General features: G+C 35.0%; 1 protein-coding gene across 1 annotated transcript; it reads right to left on the bottom strand.

Annotated features, from left to right (window-relative positions):
* Positions 1-942: 942 nt before the first annotated feature.
* On the bottom strand, positions 943-20,675 carry CLDN16 (claudin 16). The gene is given in 6 exon segments (XM_054585267.1): positions 943-1,076; positions 1,737-1,928; positions 5,157-5,321; positions 8,378-8,480; positions 20,347-20,532; positions 20,535-20,675. Coding segments are annotated over 6 exon segments (921 nt in total).
* Between the last annotated feature and the right edge of the window lie 207 nt (positions 20,676-20,882).

Here is a 20,882-nt window from a genome sequence, read left to right as displayed (position 1 = left end):
AACACATTGTAAGGCTTGTCTTTTAATCAACAAATATTTGTTATATTTTATCACATATCAGATATCTTGCTAGCGGTTGAGGATCTAGTTGAGGGTTAAGACACCTGAGTTGGTGAATTCTGATATTATGCATTCAGAAAAGATATTTAGATGTTCATTCTGTAAATGAGTGAACTGCTTGCTTAGTTATTGTTGCTATAATCTAATAAATTGACAAAATATGGGCAAACAAGGAGTAATGACAGCCATATACAGATCTCTCATATTGTTAATGAGGAAGAAAATCACTGCTGACTCCAGATTTAATTTAACATTTGCTTTTGACATTTGCAGTGTGAAGGGGAAACATCTTATCTTTAACTCCCACCAGTGGCTGGCACATAAAGCTATTTTCTTTTTTCTATTGTAACAGAATGAGAGCAATAGTAGGCGCTGACATACTAGCTTGAATTTAGAAGAACGATCTTCTTCAAAGTTATCAAATAACTCATTCAGTTAAGAATACAAAAAAGTGAAGCAAAAACCAGGGAAAGAGCTAAGAGCTTGTCAATCCCTTCAAAGATGAGAATGTCTGCTTTCATTTCTAAAGGGATATTTTATTGTAATATCACCGCTCCACAATCTCTAATAGCAATAAAGAAATGAAAAGCAAATATTTTTGTATGCTAGCAACCTCATCTTGAAATACAGGGAGTGTGTGTGTGTGTGTGTGTGAGAGAGAGAGAGAGAGAGAGAGAGTGTGTGTGTGGAAAGAATGAAGAAGAAGAATATAACAATAATAGAAAAAAAGAAGTGACAAACGTTTTGATTAAGCTGCACAATAAATTGAGTTGAACATGAAGTTTAAATAACTCTCTAGCTATTTTACTAGCTATTTTATTCACCCATACTCATCAATCAGTTAGTTCACTAGCATATCATCGCAGACTGTTATGCAGCACTCTACACCCTTGTGTCAACAGCATACATTTTGGCGGTCTCTGTCCGAGGGGCCACGTAGGATTTGGCCATGGAAACAGCTGCATTCGAATAGGCCTTCCTCATGGAATAAGGATAGTTCCTTTCAGGTCCCACACCTGTTTGGGAGAGGTAATTGTAGAGAATGAACATAACTATGGCTGAGTAAACTTTGGGAAGTAAAATAATGTCATTTTATATATTCTTCCCCCAAAGAGGCTAGAATATACATATTCTAAGGAGGAATCATCTAAGAAGACCTCTAATTACCATGTAGATTTTTATCCTGAAAGTGATTTTTAGGTTTAAAATTTAGCCAAGTATTCTCTTTACTTTTTCCTGATAAGGAGAAAAATCCTTTTTTGTTTTTAAGTGGTTTTTTAGAATCCAAATTGTAATTTAACAACAAATATTTGGCTTGTTCCTCATTCTACTTCTCTGTTTAACTCTAGATATAAATTTAATAGATTGGGTGAAGTAAGACATGTAAGATTATGACATATGAAAGTAACAATTCTATATTTGGATATTAGGTACAGTTGTAGCTTTGGTTTTTTGTTTTTGTTTTTGTTTTTTTCCCCTGATAAGTATACCACTAACTGGGTAATCAGATTTGCGTATTGGAAATCAGTTGTCCTTGAACAATGGAAATTTTTAATAGCAATAGGTAGAGATTAAGTAATATATAACATTAATTTGGGCTGCATAGATGTGTTTATATTGGGTCGGGAAAAATGACACTGGAGACAAGGAAGTATGCTAGTTTAATCTGTTCTTACCTTTGAGGAGGTATAAACAGCATGTGAGGACAGCCCCAGCCAGAAAGCAACCCAGAGACCCAGCCATTCCAAGCCAGCAGGACCAACCAAATTTATATTGGATGCCAAGAAATATATTGTGCAAAACCAGAGAAGAACGTTCTACATAAACATCAACAGCATACCACACAGAGCCAATAATTCCTGGGGCACCTGAAAGAAAGGAAAGATCCAAAAATATAACGCAGGTCTTTGCCAAATTTAAACCCTGCTAATGAAAACAGGTGGTATCATTTAGAGGCGTAATAATGATACTACGGATTCATGACCAGCTCAAATTTTGGTCACCTCTTTCATGTGCTCCTTTGGCCTTCTATCTTGTATTTCTCCCAAATTGTTTCTCAGAAGTACAAAAATAAAATAGAGCAATCCTCATCTGTTTTTGTAAACCTAAAATGGTCATTATGGCTTTCTTTAAATTTTCTATATTTCTATTGTTATTTTAGTATTGTAGAAAGAAAATAATTAAAAACAAAAGAAATATTGAAGGAATAGAAAGAATACAAAATGCAAGACAAATAACGAAGAGCACCTGCTCTTTCTGTAGTAATATTTTCATTGAAAGTAGATGTCTTCTTTAACGGCATTCTATTGTTTCCTTGCTCCACCACCCAGACCCAGGACTGAAGCTATATCAGCTGTATAACCAGCTCTCATATGGAAATTATGCGTTTAAAGTTATTAAGTTGAGTGTATTGGGGTTAAAAACTAGTAACAAGTAAAAATTGTCTTTGTTTTAAAATAAATCCTTACCTATCCCCACATATAAGAATACACTAAGAAAATTTATTCTTTTTAAATAAAATTTAATACCCATCGATTAGTCTATCTGATAATTAACTGTCCTGAAGTGACACCACTCAGGTCCGCTATGATTAAGGAATAAATTGCATGTCAGGACCGAGATACAACAACAAAAAAAAAGGATGGGGAGTTGAGGGATCAAAGGCTATGTGAAAAGGGTATTTCTGAAATTTGTAGGGTCCAAAAAACCTTCCACATTTTTTCCTAGGGAGTTTGTGATATCTATTTAAACCAACATTTCATTGCATTCTTCTCCCAGTTGTTTAAAGCAAGAAGTTTTTAAGAAGAATCAGATCATGAAGATATAACCTATAGATAACAGGCTGTAAGTTATCATGCCTTTTCTATAATACTGCAATCCACAGATTTAGAATGGAAATTCCTTTTTTGGAACTTAGAATATGCAAAGGAGGACCCAAAGAAGCCCAGAGTTTATTTTTACATGTTTAAACTTCAGTCATCTTCAAAGTATTCTCCATTTGATGTAATACACCCATTGAGATGTTTTTTCCACTGCTAAAAACAGTTTTAGAACTTGTAGGTTTTGATACCTTTTAGTGCTTTTGCCATTTTTTATTTCACCTCTTCCATATTGGCCAAAGGTTTCCTTTTGAGGACTGTTTTCATCCAGGGAAACAAACCAAAAAAAAAAAAAAAAAGTCACTTGGGGAAATATTGGATGAATGAGGAGTGGGGCATGGGGTCATGTCCGTTTTTAGTCAAAAACTGCTGAACACTTAGTGTGGTGGTGTGGGAGGGGTGCTAGTAAATGACCCATCATGAAATAGACAAATTATTGAAATTGACTGAAGCGGAATGAAACCTCTCACAACAATGCCAGCTGGTACACAGATTCAGCTCAGTTCCTAGAATGTTCACCTAGCAGGGGAAGCTTATACTAAAAAGGGGCCTACCCTCCAGAAGATAATTCCAGGAGTTTGGGCAACCCCTAGTGTATATTAGCATGATAATATTGAATGATGGCTCCAAAGCTTCGGCCATGCCTGTCAATTTAATTTAGTCATTTTTCTTTCAGCCATTCCTATAGGAATTTTCTTTATTAACTTGGTTTTCTTTAAATTCAACTGATGTTTGGTTTTATTATAAATAAAGGAGTATCTAGTGATGTCTCAAAAAATATAGCATTAAATGATGTTGAATTTTTTTAAATAAAAAACATTGTTATATACAAAAGTTTTGTGTTATCACCAGACTGGATATGGGAATGCATGTCTTAAAAAGGAACAATAACTAAATTCTTGTGAATTTTTAATACAACCTAAGGATCATCAGAGCCTTGACTCAATGTTTGTATGTGAAAAAATCAAGGAGACACTGGTTTTTAAATTGTGGTAGGTTAGGCTCTCTGCTATAATCTTGATCTGTTCACATTGGAGTATCACAATAGCAATTCAGAGTAGATACTATTGCCAGGGCTCCAGACTATTTTGCAGATCAAGACATGGGGACAGGTTAAGTAACACGTCTAAAGTGACACATCACACATATATATCTCCAAGTATTTTTAGTCCCACAGTCTCTATCTATTCACTACCTAGAGTGCCTGGTCACGCTCTCTCTTATATTTGCTTTGCTAACTTTTTGCTTCTACCATGAAAAAAGATGGTTTCTCTCCAGAGGGTGTTTCTTATTGATTTTTTCAATGGGATACTTTCCCTCTACGTGTTAAGATTCAAAGAATTTCAGAGACATCATGTTCTGATAGAGGAAATCTAAGCTTTGAAGTTGAACCTGAGTAAAATATCAATTTTGCTGTTTCACTAATAAAACACCATATAAAGTGTTTCTTGGCTTATGGTTTATTAGTCATGTTTGATTCATTAGTCTTCAGTACTCCATTTATTCGTCTGCTTTTGTTTTATTTTTTAAGATTTTATTTATTTACTTTTAGAGACGGAGAAATAGAGAGAGAGAGAGAAACATCAATGTGTGGTTGCCTCCTGAGTGGCCCCTACTGGGGATCTGGCCCACAACCCAGGCACGTGCCCTGACTGGGAATAGAAACAGAGACCCTTTGGTTCACAGTCTGGCACTCAATCCACTGAACCACACAAACTAGGGCTCATCTGATTCTTAAATGAAGATAATAATATGATCTGTTTATTCTGTCATTTATGGCCAAAGGGGTTGTCACATGAGAAAAGTATAACATAGGACTTGGCACAATTTAGTTCATTGTTAAAAAGAATTAGTAGGGGTGTGTACAGGGAAAGATGCTTAATTAAACTTGGGTGTTAATTGAGAATTTAACTTCAGGAATAATCACAATAGAAATTATTTTTTAATTAAAGCGCTTTACAGTTTTTAGATAGTTAAAAATATCTTGAGGACTTTGATAAAATCTTGATCTGCCATATTAATAATAACAAAAAAGGTTAATTATCTGATTCCAAAGCTAAAGAAATTAGGACTGGTGAATGTGCTCTTTATTCCTTCAAAACAGGAAAGCAAGTCACATATAATCCTAAAATGAACTGCTTCAGAATATCATCATTTTCCTTCACCTCAAGACCTTAGATGTGTATCTTTACCTCTACAACTAGTCCAGGCGAGTACCTGCTATTAGCAATGTGGTTCCAGCAACAAAGCAGAAGCGGACTTTGACGTATGGCTCATCAGGGAGGAATTTTATACAGTCAAGACCAAGGAGCAGGGTGATAAATCCAAACCCAGCTAGAATATCTGCAGTAATCATCAACGCCCGAGTTACCACCAGCTTCACTGGAAGATCAAGGCATATGGTTACAGCATAGTCAGATGAAGGAAACATGTTAACTCACAAAAGTCCATAAAAAGGCAGACAACCTCATACATTAACACAGACCACTGAAAGAGTTGTGCATTTAAATTTGCGTGAATTTGGAAATGAATACCCTTAAATTTTTCATAAAATGAAAATATACTGAGACTATTAGTATTATTATTTGTTTAAGCACTGATTATTACTTAGTCTTGTTGGCCTCCTAGCAAAATGCCTGGCATATAGTGGGAACTAAATAAATATTTCTCTTTTGCTTCCTATTCTGGAATGAGTCCTGTTCACAAGTATGATAACTGAACACAGTTGAAAGTAGGATATCTGATCCGTTGAAGTTAGTCATTAAATAAAAGTCATTACATTTGCTTAAAGTTTTATTGTAAAGTAATTTGTTAACATTTAATGTTGGGGATAAGATACAGTTTAAGGTGTCTCTTGCCAATTTAGGCTGGTGGGAGAATTGTCAAAGGAGAAGGAGCTTCTGTCATTAAGTGGAAGATGACTTTTGGAAGACAGATCATACTCTTTCATTCCTTCAAGTCATGACCCTTCTTGGCCAAGACTTCATATTCATCCTTTTACATTGCTTTGTCAACTGAGCATACTTTAAAGCTACAGCCAATGAGAATATATGGTAGAAGGCCCAGGGAAGGGAAGAGAAGATAAATAGAGGTGGAATAGGAGCAGTCACCTCCTGCAACAGAAACATCTTCAACTGGGAAAGCCTTCTGAACTAAGTCACAGTTGTGCTAAATTAACAATAGAAAAATTGTGTTACAAGTGGAGGAGTAATTACCTAAATCAGAACTAAGGAGTAATAACATTTATTCCTTTAATGGTACAACAACTATGCTTTATGTTCATAGTGATTTGGATTTTCTTTGCATTGTAAATAATTTTTCCCCAATGATGAGGTAATTCTAGGTCCTATTTAGTAATAGGTTGCTTGCAAAAATGTGACCAATTTTTTTATTTGAAATTGAAAGAATATTTTTATGATCCAGGTAACAGAAAAATCAATGTATAAAATCTGCTCCTAACTTATTAATAAGTGATTATTCTATTGAGTTATTAATATATAGGTATATATTCATTTCCAGAACAAAATTTTTAAGATCTCAAAATTTAGCATTATTTTTTTAAAAAATGAGCTGAAATTTTAAATTTAGATCAACTCTCAGGCTCACTTTTCTCAAAATGGAGGAAATAAAATACTATGTAACACATTAAGTAATACCAGTTTTTAAATTTCTACAAATCCTTTTGACCATCAAATGATACATACAAGCAGGACTCCTATTCAGCACCCCGAACCAAGGTGTCCCACACTTTGGAGTACCTCCCTTGAAATTGTCTAAGTCTCTTTTTGGAACCTGGGATTACCCAGTGACAGGAGTACCATGTGGGTGCAGTGCCCTGAAATCATTGTGGGTCCTGGTCTTTCCTTCTATGACCCCACACAGAGCATCAGTCAGATGCTCTGTGGAACTCTAGGACTCATGCTAATGATGTCATATGAGGGCCTCATGGCTAGGACACTTCCAAGAAAACAGCACTGCAAACTGGTTGCTAATACTGGTTAGCTAGGACTATTTGTTTTTTGGTTTTTTTTTTTTTTTTTTTTGAGGGCTGTGTGGATTTTGGCTGCCAAAATAATGTTAAATCACATTTTAATTTGCAGGGGGCAGGGAGTTATTTCAACAGGAGTTGTAGAAAAGTATTTACCTGGGTCTGCTATTTTAGGTACACAGAGCAATGGACACGGTTAACTATGGTTGTGTAAAAGATATCAGACTAAAAATAAAATCCTACCCTCTTCTAAGTAACACCCTAACTCAGAGGGTATAGTTATAATATTTTCTTGGAACGCATTTTCATCTCTGTTGTCTTTAAGTATATGACAGAATTTTTAAAGAAAATTAATGCATCTTTTAGATATTATTTGCAACTACTAAGTAACACTGTATCAAAAGAAAAATGTGAGATAGTTAAGGAAAAGATGAAAAAGGAACTTTAAAATAAAAACAGTGATTTTTCTCTTGTGCAGTATACTTATGAGTGGTTTTATTTTCTTCTTGTGTGTTTAAAAGGTTGAAAGATTTCTTCTCTTTTTTTCCCCTCAGATGTAACCATACCACTGTATTTCTGGAATAACCTAGTGTGTGCTTGGATTTCTATTCTTGTTGACAAAATCATATTTCTTTGTAGGTAGAAGTAGGTTAGCACAGGGAAGAAAAACGAGAGAGAAATCTTTTTTAAAAAATGAAATAAAGGCCTATGAACCTTATGAATTATCTTAAAAAATGTTCCAGGCACTCAAATCCTAAATGGCAGAGGAGGATATTTTAGAGTGCTGCCTTTTTTAGATTCTTTTCCCCAGATGAAATAGCTTTCTGGGGAAAAGTCACATTCCAAGGTTTACTTTCCATTTATCTTGAGAAAAGAAGTTGCCATATGTTACCATGACCTGTCAATTACTTTGAAAGAAACTAAAACTAATTTACTTTCATCTGCTTCTTTCTGTCTTTGTTCCTCTGTCTCCATCTCTCTCTCTCTCTCTCTCTCTCTCTCTCTCTCTCTCTGCAAATCTTCTGTTGAAATACTGTAAACTTTCTATGTGAACAAAATTATAGATAAAAGTCATCTCTGAAGTGCTTTTCATCTAACCTGTCAATTCAAATAATAAAATCACAGCATCCTGAATAATTTGTTTCAAATTTACAAATGATTACTGTAAGCCTATTATGCATGAGGCATTATACAAGGTTCTTTGAGGAAAAGCAGTGAAGAATAAGATAATATTTTTACCCTAAAGAATTTACAAATACACAGGCAAAGATAAAATAGTCTAAAAAATTTCAACTCATATTTCAGAAATAAACTAGATTTCTAATTAAAATATTTAAAACTGGACAGAACCTTAATACGGTATTGTAGAAAACAAGACCACACATTGGGAACCTGTTAAATTATCTTTGATAGACCATCCCTGCAAGCAGAATGACTAAGGTATACGTACAAGGGTGCTCCGCAAATATAGAATCGTACTCATCACAGGTGCGAATTCCATCAAAAACATTTGTGACACACTCCCACCAGAGGCCTCGGCATTTTGTGCTCACCTAGATGTTGGAGAAGACACCGTGTGAAACAAATCATGCAGATACACTTCAATTCCCTTGATCAAAGGAAGAGGCTGGCTGTTGTGAGCTTGATAGCAAAGTACGGTGGTTACAAGCATGATCAGAATTTCATTTACAGCAAACACAATGCATTTTAGAGTATTTTCCCTAAAGTACTGACAATTAAAGGTGTTCCCTACCAAGAAATGAATTCACTTACTGAATAAGGGTAGGAGGGATAAGTCATGCTTAAGATGGATAAAAATCAAAATTAAATATATGAAAATGTTTACAGTTGATTCCATCATTCATTCATAGTTTAACATGGAGACAATTCATTTCACTTTCCTGTGCTGACATTTACTCAAATCTCTCTCCCAAAATCAATATAACAGGTAATAACTGTTGACATCTTGAGTCTATTAGGGATGTATTTAATTTGTCTTCATCATGAACACTGGGTTCCATTAAGAAAAGTGTTATTATATATGAGGTTCATAAATTTCAAATAATTGCCACAAAAGGCTATAAGTAAAAACACAAATAAATGAAATGTAAAGACTTCATGACTTCTTCCTCCTTGCTCCACTGACAGACTACAAATGCTTAAGCTATGATATGGATGTAAACAAACTGAGCATTAATTTCATACAATCTGACAGCAGTAAACCACTTTTACTTAGAAACGCATCCAGTTTCTTGAGGCTTCCTGCACTGTATCTCTAAATTGCATATCACAATAGATTTCTTAGAATTGTAAATATGCCAACAGAAAATAGTTTTCAGTGTTCTTGGTAGAGCTCATGCATATGAGACGGAGCTAATATGATTTTCTTCTGTTTCTTCTGGCTCAATTATGGATTCACATTACCTTGGAAATCTGGAAACAGGTAAGATTTAACAAGGATTAGCTTGAAAAATGAAAGCTTAACTTTTTCCTGAAAGAAAGAATAGATAACAGAACAGAGTCAGAGTCAGGGGAGAAATGCAAAGGCAGGGGGACTATAAGCGGTGTGAATAAGAAAGGAAGGAGCATAAAACACTTTGATTTGCGAAAGAACACCCTACCGGCTCATATTTGCATTATGCCACATGTTCTGATTAGAGGCTGTGTTGTACGCCAAATAAAATTCTACTGAATTCTACTGCTGGCTACTCCAACACAATTTTGAGTGTAGTACTTACCACTTTCTGTATAAAATACTTACCATTGGTAATAATTAATACTTCTATATTGATTTTATACTATGAATCTGTTACTGTTCAACCATATTATTATCTCATTTCTTCCTTAAAAGACCCTGTGAGATATCACTATGATATTTCTATTTTATAAGTTAGGAAAATGAGGCACAGGAAAGTTAAGTGATTAGGTCCAAGAAAGCATTATTAATAAATGGAGAAGGTAGGACTCAAACACCACAGTCTGTATATATGGCTTTAAGCATTGCAGTATACTTAACACCCATTTTTTAAAAATTCCAAATCTATACTTTAGAAATGGAAATTAAAAGATAGCTTTGGGTAAAGCAGCAAGCCCTAAGTTCATTCTCATCCTATGGTCCTTTTTCCATAAAACCTCATTTTGGCTTGTTCTTCCTAAGGTTAAATCTGAAAACGCTGTTCCGAAATTTATGGAGTATTACCTCAGGAAGCTGAGAAGTCACAGAAACTAAAAATTTAATGAATAAAATTTATCTTGTGAAGTTTAACACATCAATTTCTAAAGAAGAATGTGAACACGTGAAGTTACATATGAATAAAATGTAAGCTATTGTTGAAAACATAGACTTTAAATATAAATTGACTTTCTTATTAGCTGTGTTGTATCCTTAGGCAAGATCTTACCTTTTTTGACCTTCTCTTTATCTGAATAAAGAAGATAATGCTAGAATGATTATAAGAATGAAACAATACAAACACACAATATAAGTTATTTCCTAAATAAACAATACTATTAATAAATTGCTTAAACATTATAATAACCTGAGTAGTGATGCTGTTCAGCTTTACTAACCATGCCAGTGGAGAAAGGTAGATGTAATGGGATGAATGGCGGTCCCTAAATTGGTGGGGTCCATGTCCTAATACCCAAACCTGTGAATATGACCTTATTTGGAAAAAAAAGATTTGCATATGTAATTAAGTTAGGGATCTTAAAATAAAAAGATCCTCCTAGATTACCAGGGTAGACCCTAAAACTAATAATGGATTCTTAAAAGAGACAGAGAAGAGACACAGACAGAAGAGAAGGAGGCAACGTGACCATGGAGGCAGGGACTTAGTATTGTGCCCACAAGTCAAGGAATGCCCACAGCCACCAGAAGCTGTAGAGACTCCAGCTTCTACAGCTTCCCCTAGAGGCTCCAGACAGTGCAGTCCTGCTAACACCTAGATTTCAAACTGCTGGCCACCAGAACTATGAGATAAAAATTACTCTTGTGTGAATGTGAACAAAAACAGCAGGGGCAGGTCTATTATAAATCTAACAAGTCCAGTAACGGAAAGTAACCTCACAGGGTGATCTGATCAGAAATTCCTAACTGGGCAGGTCACGGTGGGTAGTCAAACCCCAGGGTTTACAACTTCTTTAGTAAAAGATTTATCTGTGCCTTAAGCAAGCCCTGCCTATTGCTTTTGCGGTGGTATAACCATCCTTCTGAGAGCATGTAATCCTGTAATCCGATCCCCGGACTTGCTTTCTCCCACCTCCCTGTAATCTTCTTTACATTCTCTCCTTGATTCCAAATGTACAAAAGAAACTGCAAACTGTCATTTTCTGGAGCATTTAAGATCTTGCTTCCCTGCATCTGTCATCCATTTGGCTCAAATAAACTCTTATAAAAATACTCTGAAGGTTTGAACATTCTATCATTGAGTTAAACCATCAAATTTGTGGTAATTTGTTATGTCAGGCTAGGAAGCAAACACAGTAGAGATTATTTGTACTGAACTGTTATACTATAGCAGAAATATGGTATAACTATTATACATACCCTAACGGAAAACAAACCTTCTCAGTCTACTGCTAGCCAGTCTTTCAATTAAGCGAAACACACTGGATTCAGTTTATTCCGATTTGAGCTAGGTTATGTGGGTTTGAAGTCAGTTCTCTATATTTAAAGAGGGACTGTTCATAATCTCCTTCTAACTCAGACACTAACAGAAACCAGCAAGTCCACTATGGCTATTCTTGTTATACATGAGGTCATTAAGAAAGTCACCTGAGATATATATGTGAAAATACTTATTTTATGTAAAGAGTATTTATTTCTTGTCAAAATAACCCAGTAGTGGTATCATTTTCAAGGCTATTGATCATTTACCTGCAATGACCATATTTAGAAAAGCAATGAGCTCATTAGAAGAAACACGGAGTCCAATTTCATTAGGTATTAATGCTCAGGGGCACACTATTAGATTGCTTGGTATTCACACTCAGTTAAGGTATGTGAGAATAGTGGCTGTAATTAACTAAACTTCTGTGTTAATATAGCACTTACTGGAGACACCCTTAAAGGTGCCTTTGTGCACAAAAAACAAGGTTAAAAGATTTTATATTATTCATCATACTTAAGAAAGTCTTCTTTATAGTACGTAGTCTTCGCTTATCTCTCTATTGTACAATGGATTATTAAAAACTTTCTAAAAGGCAAGCAGATCTAAGTTCTTAGAAGTTTTAAGACAAAGTTATTAAAAAGCCAATCAATGTTTAAAATATACAATTATCTTTTCTTAGAGGGCAAAAATGCAAAATGTCAACTCATAATGTGTATCTCATAGGGTTATCCAAAATAGAGGACTCCAAATTTATGCCCTTTCCTTTTAATGTGTGATTTATATATTAATAAATAATATATAGTACCATACTAGAGAAATGTGTGTATTATTTTAATAAATAGTGATCGATCCTGAAGTAAAGAAGGTAGTGTCTCTTAAATAGGGAGAAGTTTAACCAAGGTATGGCAATAAAAGCACAAGTCACAAACACAAGACCAGTAGAAATCTCTTAATATTAATCGTTTGCCAAAAGTAAAACATAGAGATTTTACAGAACAGTTCAGATTTCTGGTTTCCCTTGAAACATGGTCAGTCTGGCCACCTGGACTCCCCAGTCCAATGTAGCAACAATTATCATGAGTTGAGTAGCTGCTCCCATTTAGGTGGGACTTGCTTTCACAGGTTCCTCACTGTTCCTACCCAGTCTGCCTCTCATGGACTCTGGCTTCCTTGTTCCTATAGTCATCTGAATTTTCCCCGCATGGCATATACCAATGAAATCCCCTTGCTCTCAATTTGTCAAATTTCTATGTATTATTTAAATCCCACCTCCAAGATATCTCTTCCTCCATGAAGTTTTCCCAGGCTTTCACCTGGAGTTAAACTCTTCCCAGATCCCACAGTAACTGTTCAGATTTCTCTAGCATTTACCATATTAAATTATTTTTTTGCAGGTGTGTACAACTGTCTCCTAAGTCTGTCTGCCATCGTCTGTCAAATTATATCCATTGAATGTCTGTCATGTTTCAGTCAGCAAGCTAACTAAATGTTGTGGACCCAGCAATGACTGAGACAGGTATGACACCTTGTTTGAGGGAGCTGAGAGACCCGCCTCCTTGGTACACAATAAATGTTCAATAGATATTTATTGAGGGAGAGGGAAATCTGTCAATCTATCTACTATACACACTGACTTTCATTTGAACTTTGGCATAAATAAAGTTTACTGATAACACTGTATGCACTGATGCTTAATATGTGCTTGTGACTTAACTGCATAGACCAGGAAAGCTGAATCCGGAAGCCAAATAATTTTATTTAGAAAAGTGTTGACCACGGTACTCAGCACGAGCAAGATGCCACCTTGAGAAGGCTTTAGGAAACAATAGTGAGGATGACTCTTCGCAGTTGAGTTTATAGGAGCATAAATTAGTTCCTTAATCTTGGGTTTTCTCATTCTGATCTCTTTACCAGTTTTCTATTAAGGTTTCTCTATCCTAGTCTTTGCCAATTTATCTTTCTTATTACTTTTGAAATACAAACAGCAAGACACAGTTTTGCATGTCTTGTCTTGTTTATTGTGGTTTTGGTGTGTTTGTCTACTTTCTGTATATTTTACATATAGAATTACAGAAATTTAAAGGTGCTTTAATTAATTGGCATTTATTTCTCATCCGGTTACAAAGGAGATTTATACACAGTAAACTTAGTAAATATTTATTTTTGGTTGGCCATTATCAAACACAATTTTTTTGTCAATATACATTAGGTTATAAATGCACATGTAGTTTGATTTGTGTGTAAATATGATACACATAGAAATAAGAATACATAAACCAAAAAATTAAATGTCATGCAGATATATTTTTTAAAACCACCTTGCATACTCATATTATAGGAAACAATAATTTTAACAACAGCTTACTTCCTTTGAGTTAACATTGCATATTGAAGATTCAACTTACCTATTTCCATATTTACTTAAATATATTTAACAATATGTAAAAGTTCTTTTAATTTCACTTTTTTAATTAAATTACTTGAGGTAACATTTGTTAATAAATTATGAGTTTCAAGTGTACAATTCTACAATACATAAGCTGTATATTACATCAGCTGTATGTTGCATTGTGTGTTTACAACCCAAGTTTTAATAAAACTAAATAATGTGTTTTACTCCTGAAACTTGAAATATTTTCAATTGTAACATGAAATACATTTGAATTTTTGTACAAAGATTCTAAATTTTTTATTTTAATATTTTATTTTTCTTACTCTCCCAGGGTCTGAAAGAACTCAAGATAGACTGAAGAACCAAGATTAAAATAAACATAACAGTTGCCACCTTTCCTTTCTTCTCTATTTATGCACCATGAGTTTATTTGCTAAAATGCATTTGACTTAGTTCTGCCTGCTTATTTGTGGAGCACTGGCTAAAAACATAAATAGTAAAAACAAGATAATACAAACAGTTGGTAAAATAAAATTTTTGTGGTCTTCACAGTTATATTACCTAATTTACATATCTGAAAAATCTAAATATTTCCATTTTAACATTTATTGTTTAATTTAAATCACACATTTAAGACTACTTATGTAAGTATGGTGTCACAACTTTGCAATGACTACTGCCCAGTGACAAATCATAATGTATGCTGAGTGAATGATAATAAAATACTAATTTTCTTTTTTCTTTCTTCTGCATTTCTTTCTCTCTTTGAAACAGTAGGCAGAAAAGTTATATTCTCTGGACCAGATTATACTCCTCACCAACTTTATTATACCTCCCAGGGGATTAGATTTTTATTCCTATCTTATTAAAAAGAGAAACCAAATCCATATCTTGAGAAAATTAAAATTGTAGCAAGATAAAAAATAGTGGTGGTCTCCCTACTGACATAGTTTTCATTTAGGGCTCAGTGTGAGTTTCCAGAGATCACTTTACATTGTATTTCATTCACATACATTTATTCATCCTTTTAATAAGTATGTCAAGTATCTTAATAGGTACCCAATCAATTGATGTTAACAAATGCATCATGAGTTTCCATTATTTGGAAGTCCATGTTAGGTGTTATGACACGAATGAGAGAATTTCTGCAGTCCCAGATGTCCACTGAAGAAGTATGAAATCAGTTGGAAAGTAAAACTGGTATATAAATAATGAGAGCACATGCCCGATAGAACTAGTTTAATATTTACTTTATGCCTGAAAGAATTATAGCATCATTAATGTAAATAGCAATCTCTGGGAGAACGTGGTGATGGGGATAACATAAATCCAAATGTGGGAAATGTTCATTTGAGATAATACAATTTTAATCATAACAGTGCTTGGTCTATAACAGGTTCTCAGTCAATAATTAACACAAGATTAACTGAAAACAGAATAATCATGTGAAAACGTTTTTTCCCTCCGATAATTTAGAGACCAGCAGTCTTGTGAAGAAATTACTTTTCTATTTCAGTGTAGATATGAGTAACTATATGTCTTAAAATATAGGTAACATATTAATAATTTTATTTATAACTTATTTTCTTTTACAAATGTATTTAATAGATAACTTATACTATTTTTGTCTCTGTTGTCTGCCTATTCCCCTGATTAGATGAAAAGAAAACAGCAATAAATATAAAAATGAGCAAGCCACAGCACAGAGACGTAAACAGAATTTCTCCAGGAGAATCAATAGTGAAAATGGAAATAGAACTTAAATCTCGTATCTCTCCTTTAAGTGAACATTATACAAAATGTCATCTCCTCCTCCAGAACAAAAACAAAACAATAAACTGCAAATAGACAATAATATATCTAACACTTATTGACTGATTTGTATTTGCCTGGTACTGTGGTACCTGCTTCAGGTACACAAGCTCATATAATCCTCATGGCACTTATAATGTTCATATTTTATTCTCACTGTACAGAAGAGAAAATGTGGTTTATAGCAGCTTAGACACCTATCAAAATTACACAGCTACTACCTGGCAAGATGGGATTTAATCTCAGGCCCTTCTATCATCAAGTCCAACCTGTAAGTCTCCCCACTGTAAAGCATGACATTACTGCTCCACCTCAAGGTGCTGTGTAAGAATCTAAGCAAGACGAAATAGTGGGAAAGTTCAATGATATTGCTGCTCGATGGCTTCTGTATAAAGCCTAATTTACCTCTATTTAAGCTGTAGGTGAGCGACTCTACCAGTCCTCCAATTACCCCAAAATAGTAAAGAATTTGAACCTGACTCTTCTCTCTTCGTCAGCCTTTGTTCCTCTACGTGCAATCAATTACCAATCATGTCAATTAGAATTCATTAGTTTTCTATATCTTCACATGACTCCTAATACCATCATCCTAGCTCAGACCACCATTGTTTCCCTCTTCTTTTATGGTAAAATTCTCCTAACTGGTCTCTTGATACTCCATTTCACCCTACCCCAACATTCTCCACAAACAGCCAGAATGGTTGATCTTTCTAAATATCTAAATATCTAAATATATATATATATATATATATATATATTACAGTGAAAGACACTGTGTTTTGCTTACAGTGAAAGACACGTTTATGGTATATTCTATCTATAGTTTATGTGATACACAAAGCCTTTGAGACCTGGACCCTATATTCTCTTCCCTACATGAAAACTCTCATCATGCTGAATTATGTACAAATCCACAAAATATATAGTGCTCTCATACCTGATCTCTGCCCATATCATTCCCTGTGCTTGGGACACTCTCTACTTTTTTTTCTTCTTCACTTACTTATCCTTCAAGTGCTTAGTCTAGATATTTCTTCTTCTAGGTAGACTTTACCAGTTATGCATAATTGAGTGAGCTGGCCACTCAGAATTATTTCTAATATCATACTATAACCATCACTTCACTGTCTATCTTCCAGAATATGCTGGGAGCAACCTAAGGAAGATCCAGGTGTCATCCTCCAAAATCTTGTACCTCCCATACTACAAGGTAGACAACAAATGTCAAAAAATATTTTTGAAATTAAGGAAGATAGGGAAAAAATGGAGAAAAGGAGGAATGAAGCAATGAAAGAGAAAGGGGAGGGGAGAAAAGGGGAAAAAGAGGAGGAACATAAGGGTTAAAAAAGGAGGAAAGGAGGGGGGAAGGGGAAGGAAGAAGCAAAAGAAAGAAGGAAGGGAGGAAGGAAGAGAGAAAGAAAAAAAGGAGAGATAGTGGGTTGGAGAAAAGGAGGAAGAGCCAATAAAGTTACAGAAAAATGGAGAATATTCATTCTAAACTCCTAGTGGAAATTTCTGGAGGGGATTTTTGGGATTGCAGACATAATCAAGGAGTCCTGATTTTAAAGAATGTTAAGACTACATATTACCTTAAAACAACTGAGTTCAACTTCATCTTAAAATTGAGCCGAAGGCAGGTGTGACTTGCTTAATCAACAGAAGACAAGATACAAACACAGTCTGGAATCATCCCAAAACCAAGTTCTCTTCACCTTATCTGTCTTCCCAGGAACACAGATGAATCAACAATGACAGGAGCAATATGGTAGTTTAGGGCGCTTGGTCCCTGACTGGGGGCTATGCACACAGCTTTTTTCTTTTTCCCAATGTTTTACATAAAGCAAAGAACTTCGCTCTTCAAAGCAAGTATAAGTAAGGCAAAATAACCTTCTGTGGCATTTTGAGGCTCTTTCTGCTCTGTGCTCTCTGCTGCTTACCTTAATCCTTTAACAAGCCTGCAGTTTTCCCTCATGTTTCATTTTGTCATGTATCTTCTTGTCTGGAAAGCCCCTGCTGCCATTTTCAACTTTTGAAATCCTTTGTATCTTTTGGAAGCTTTGTTTAAACACCTTTTCCTCCCCAAAGCCTGCATTAGTGTCTCTGACATGAAATAATCATTCTATCTTCTCTTCTCTAATGGCACTTTGTTCATTTCTTTCTGTCATGTCTCCTAACCAGAAATTGAACCAGTGAGCCTTTGGTCCAAGGGACAATGCCCAGCCCACTGACCACACCAGTCAGGGCTGTTCATTTCTTTTTCAAATATGAATCAGCCTATGCTTTTTATTATAGTTTCATGGACATATTTTTTTCTCACTAAATGTATACTCCTATCAAGCCAGATTCATTCTTGCTGTATCTCCCCTAGAAGAAACTAGCATAGTACCTTTTATATGATGTACATTTCATATGTTTTTTTATGTTGAATTGAGCTATAGAATCCATTTTCCAACTCTGAAGCCTATAGCATCCCAGAAAATTAGCAAAGCTAGAAATTCATAACACTCCTTATTTTAAAAGTATTTCCTGGGTATGCTTTAAAAAAATAAAGGTTTTTTTTGTGTCATCTTTTGTTCTACAATTGTCTAAAGTGAGCTGTTAATATGGAACAAAAGTAGTATATATGTGAGGGAAGAAGCAAGTAGAGCAGTATAATTGAGTCAGAGAGTGTCATAACCTTCAAATTTATGGATAATCATATGATTTCATATGCTGGCCCATTGAAGGAGCAATTATTAAGATTCATGTCCCTTTAAAAATATGGCTAAATAAAGAGATTGTTGGAAGAGAAGGTGCCTCATTTGTTACAGATTTCTTCTTTTAATGTGGAAGCTTTTTGGGGAATATTTATAGCAATATATTTCAAGCATGGGAAATAAGGAAGAAGCTAAGAAATACTCACTAATGCTTGCCCAAGGTTAGCAAGGATTTACTCGAGGTGAATAACCTAGATTGCTCATTCCATTAATTTTAACTAGAAGTGTTCTTGCCCAGAGGAGATGGCAAATTGGTTGGATGTAGTAAAATGAAAGCAAGAAGGCACTTTAAATGCCAGGAGTCCCAATCTCTCTCTGACAGGACTGACCTTTTCTAAACCTCCATTTCTTATCAAGTGAAGTTGGGAGTTCCATTAGCTTAAGCAGAAAGATTTTCAAATTGTTTTAGAAAAAATTTTAACAATGCTTTTATATGAAATTTTGAATATTTTTAAATATACTTGTAAGTCTGAGCAAATCCAGTCTATTTCTGTATTATTCACCTATTACTGACAATCCAGATTCCAGCAAGCTGATGGCAGCACTTTTATGATCTGCACTTTTCCTGAGCATTATTCAAAGGCATTGTTTGCATTCACTGCTCATATGCATGAACAGATAAAAGCCATCATTGGACTTACGTATGGAAGACATCATTTACAGTAGTTAATTCTATCAAGATTTGCAAATAATTGTTTAGCACTAAAGAAGTATTTATAACTCCACTGGTCTTGAAATGCTATATAGAAGTCAGAGGAAAATTAAAAGCAAGAAAAAATAAATGGCTAGAAAAATACACAGCAAAATAGAAGATTATTACTTTCCATTTTTAATTCCAATGTGGGAGTTGAATAAATAAAATTAGAAGAAAAAAGTATACACTTGTTCTCAGATATCTTTCCTAAACTTCATAGAGGTTACATTACAGTGTTTGTTAGAATAAATTGTTCCCTTCACAATGTAGATAGAGAACATATCGGGTTGCTCTATATTCTTTATTGGAGTTCCTGATATAGTTTCTTTTTCTTACCTATACTTTCTGAAAGCTTCCTAATGAATAGTGCTGATTTTGATATTTACTCAGTTGTATGTCTCTCATATTCCAATAGCCACAGAAAATGCTTTTGAACTCCAAAATTTTTGTTTCTGAGCTTCTCCAGTGAGAAAAATAAAATCTTCAAATGTCAACCACTCACTCATTCTTGCATAATATTTTGTTCCCAAGGGCAACTTATTTTTAAGAGAGCATTTCTTAAATCCATATCTGTTCCCTGTACCTTGGAACACACTAGAAGATGTGTTTCCCTTCAGAATGTTTTCTTTTCCTTGGGAATTTCTTAAAATAACATCTTTCTATAGCATACTAATTGAGTAGGTTTTATATGACTTGAGTTTGATTATTCAATTCAGTTTCTTAGATTGCCATTCTTTAAGAAAGTCTATCTTACTACTCTTAATGCTGCCATCCAGATTAGTAAATATACACTTAAGAAAGGAGGTACTGGAACATTATTTAAATTGGTATATGCAGAATGGAAGAGGTGAATTTCTGGAGGCCTCAGTGACAACGGTTACATCACTAACCTTGTGTGAATGTATCCTTAATGAAAAAAGAGGCATTATTCAGTTACCTCCCCTGTAAAGTGGAATAACAACAATACCTACCTCATAGATAAGCTGTGAGGATTAAATGAGCTAATAGTGAAGACTCAGTAAGCAGTAAATAAAGAATGATCAGTCCATGTTGGCTATTATTTCATTAATCCCAGTGAACACAGTGAGGCAGTGGGGCTTTGAGAAAATTTGGAAGGGCTCGGATGAGTAAAAGAAGTTGCTGACTTCTTACCTCCAGGGAATCATCGGCATTCACCATCCAACAGTCTGTCCAGGTGGCTACAACCAAGAACCCAGTAGAGAAAAAGGCCAAGAAGCAGGCGACGTACTGAAGAAGATCCCTCATCTTAGCAAGCGGCCGTCTGGAGGGGATGCATGGGGAGCTGCCGACCCTTGGCCCACTCAGGTAGCTGGAACGTTGTCAATCTCCCGTGCTTCTGGTAACTGGGGATGTAAAACTATTGGTTTCTTCCTTTTCCTCACACCCCACTGCTGGTGTCTTGAGTTGTGGTAAGAGTTATACAAACAGTCTGTAACCCACAGAAGGGTCCTGGAGGTCATTATCCGAAACTACCAGCCTCCAATCAGAAGCCAGCTCAGTGAAAGGCCTGCATATGTTTTGTGTGGGGGAGAAAAGGAGCTCTGGTTATGTTTTCTGCCCAGACCACCGGCTCATGCAAGATGATGGTCACCAAGGCACATGCCAGCCCCAAGATGGAGAGAAGGAAGAAGGGTCATACCCCATGCTGACGCCTGTAAACTGATCTT

Source organism: Pteronotus mesoamericanus, unplaced genomic scaffold (genome assembly GCF_021234165.1).
Source record: "Pteronotus mesoamericanus isolate MK-2021 breed Mesoamerican mustached bat unplaced genomic scaffold, CSHL_Meso_final contig_82, whole genome shotgun sequence".
NCBI lineage: Eukaryota > Metazoa > Chordata > Mammalia > Chiroptera > Mormoopidae > Pteronotus > Pteronotus mesoamericanus.
This window is presented reverse-complemented; position numbering and strand designations above follow the sequence as displayed.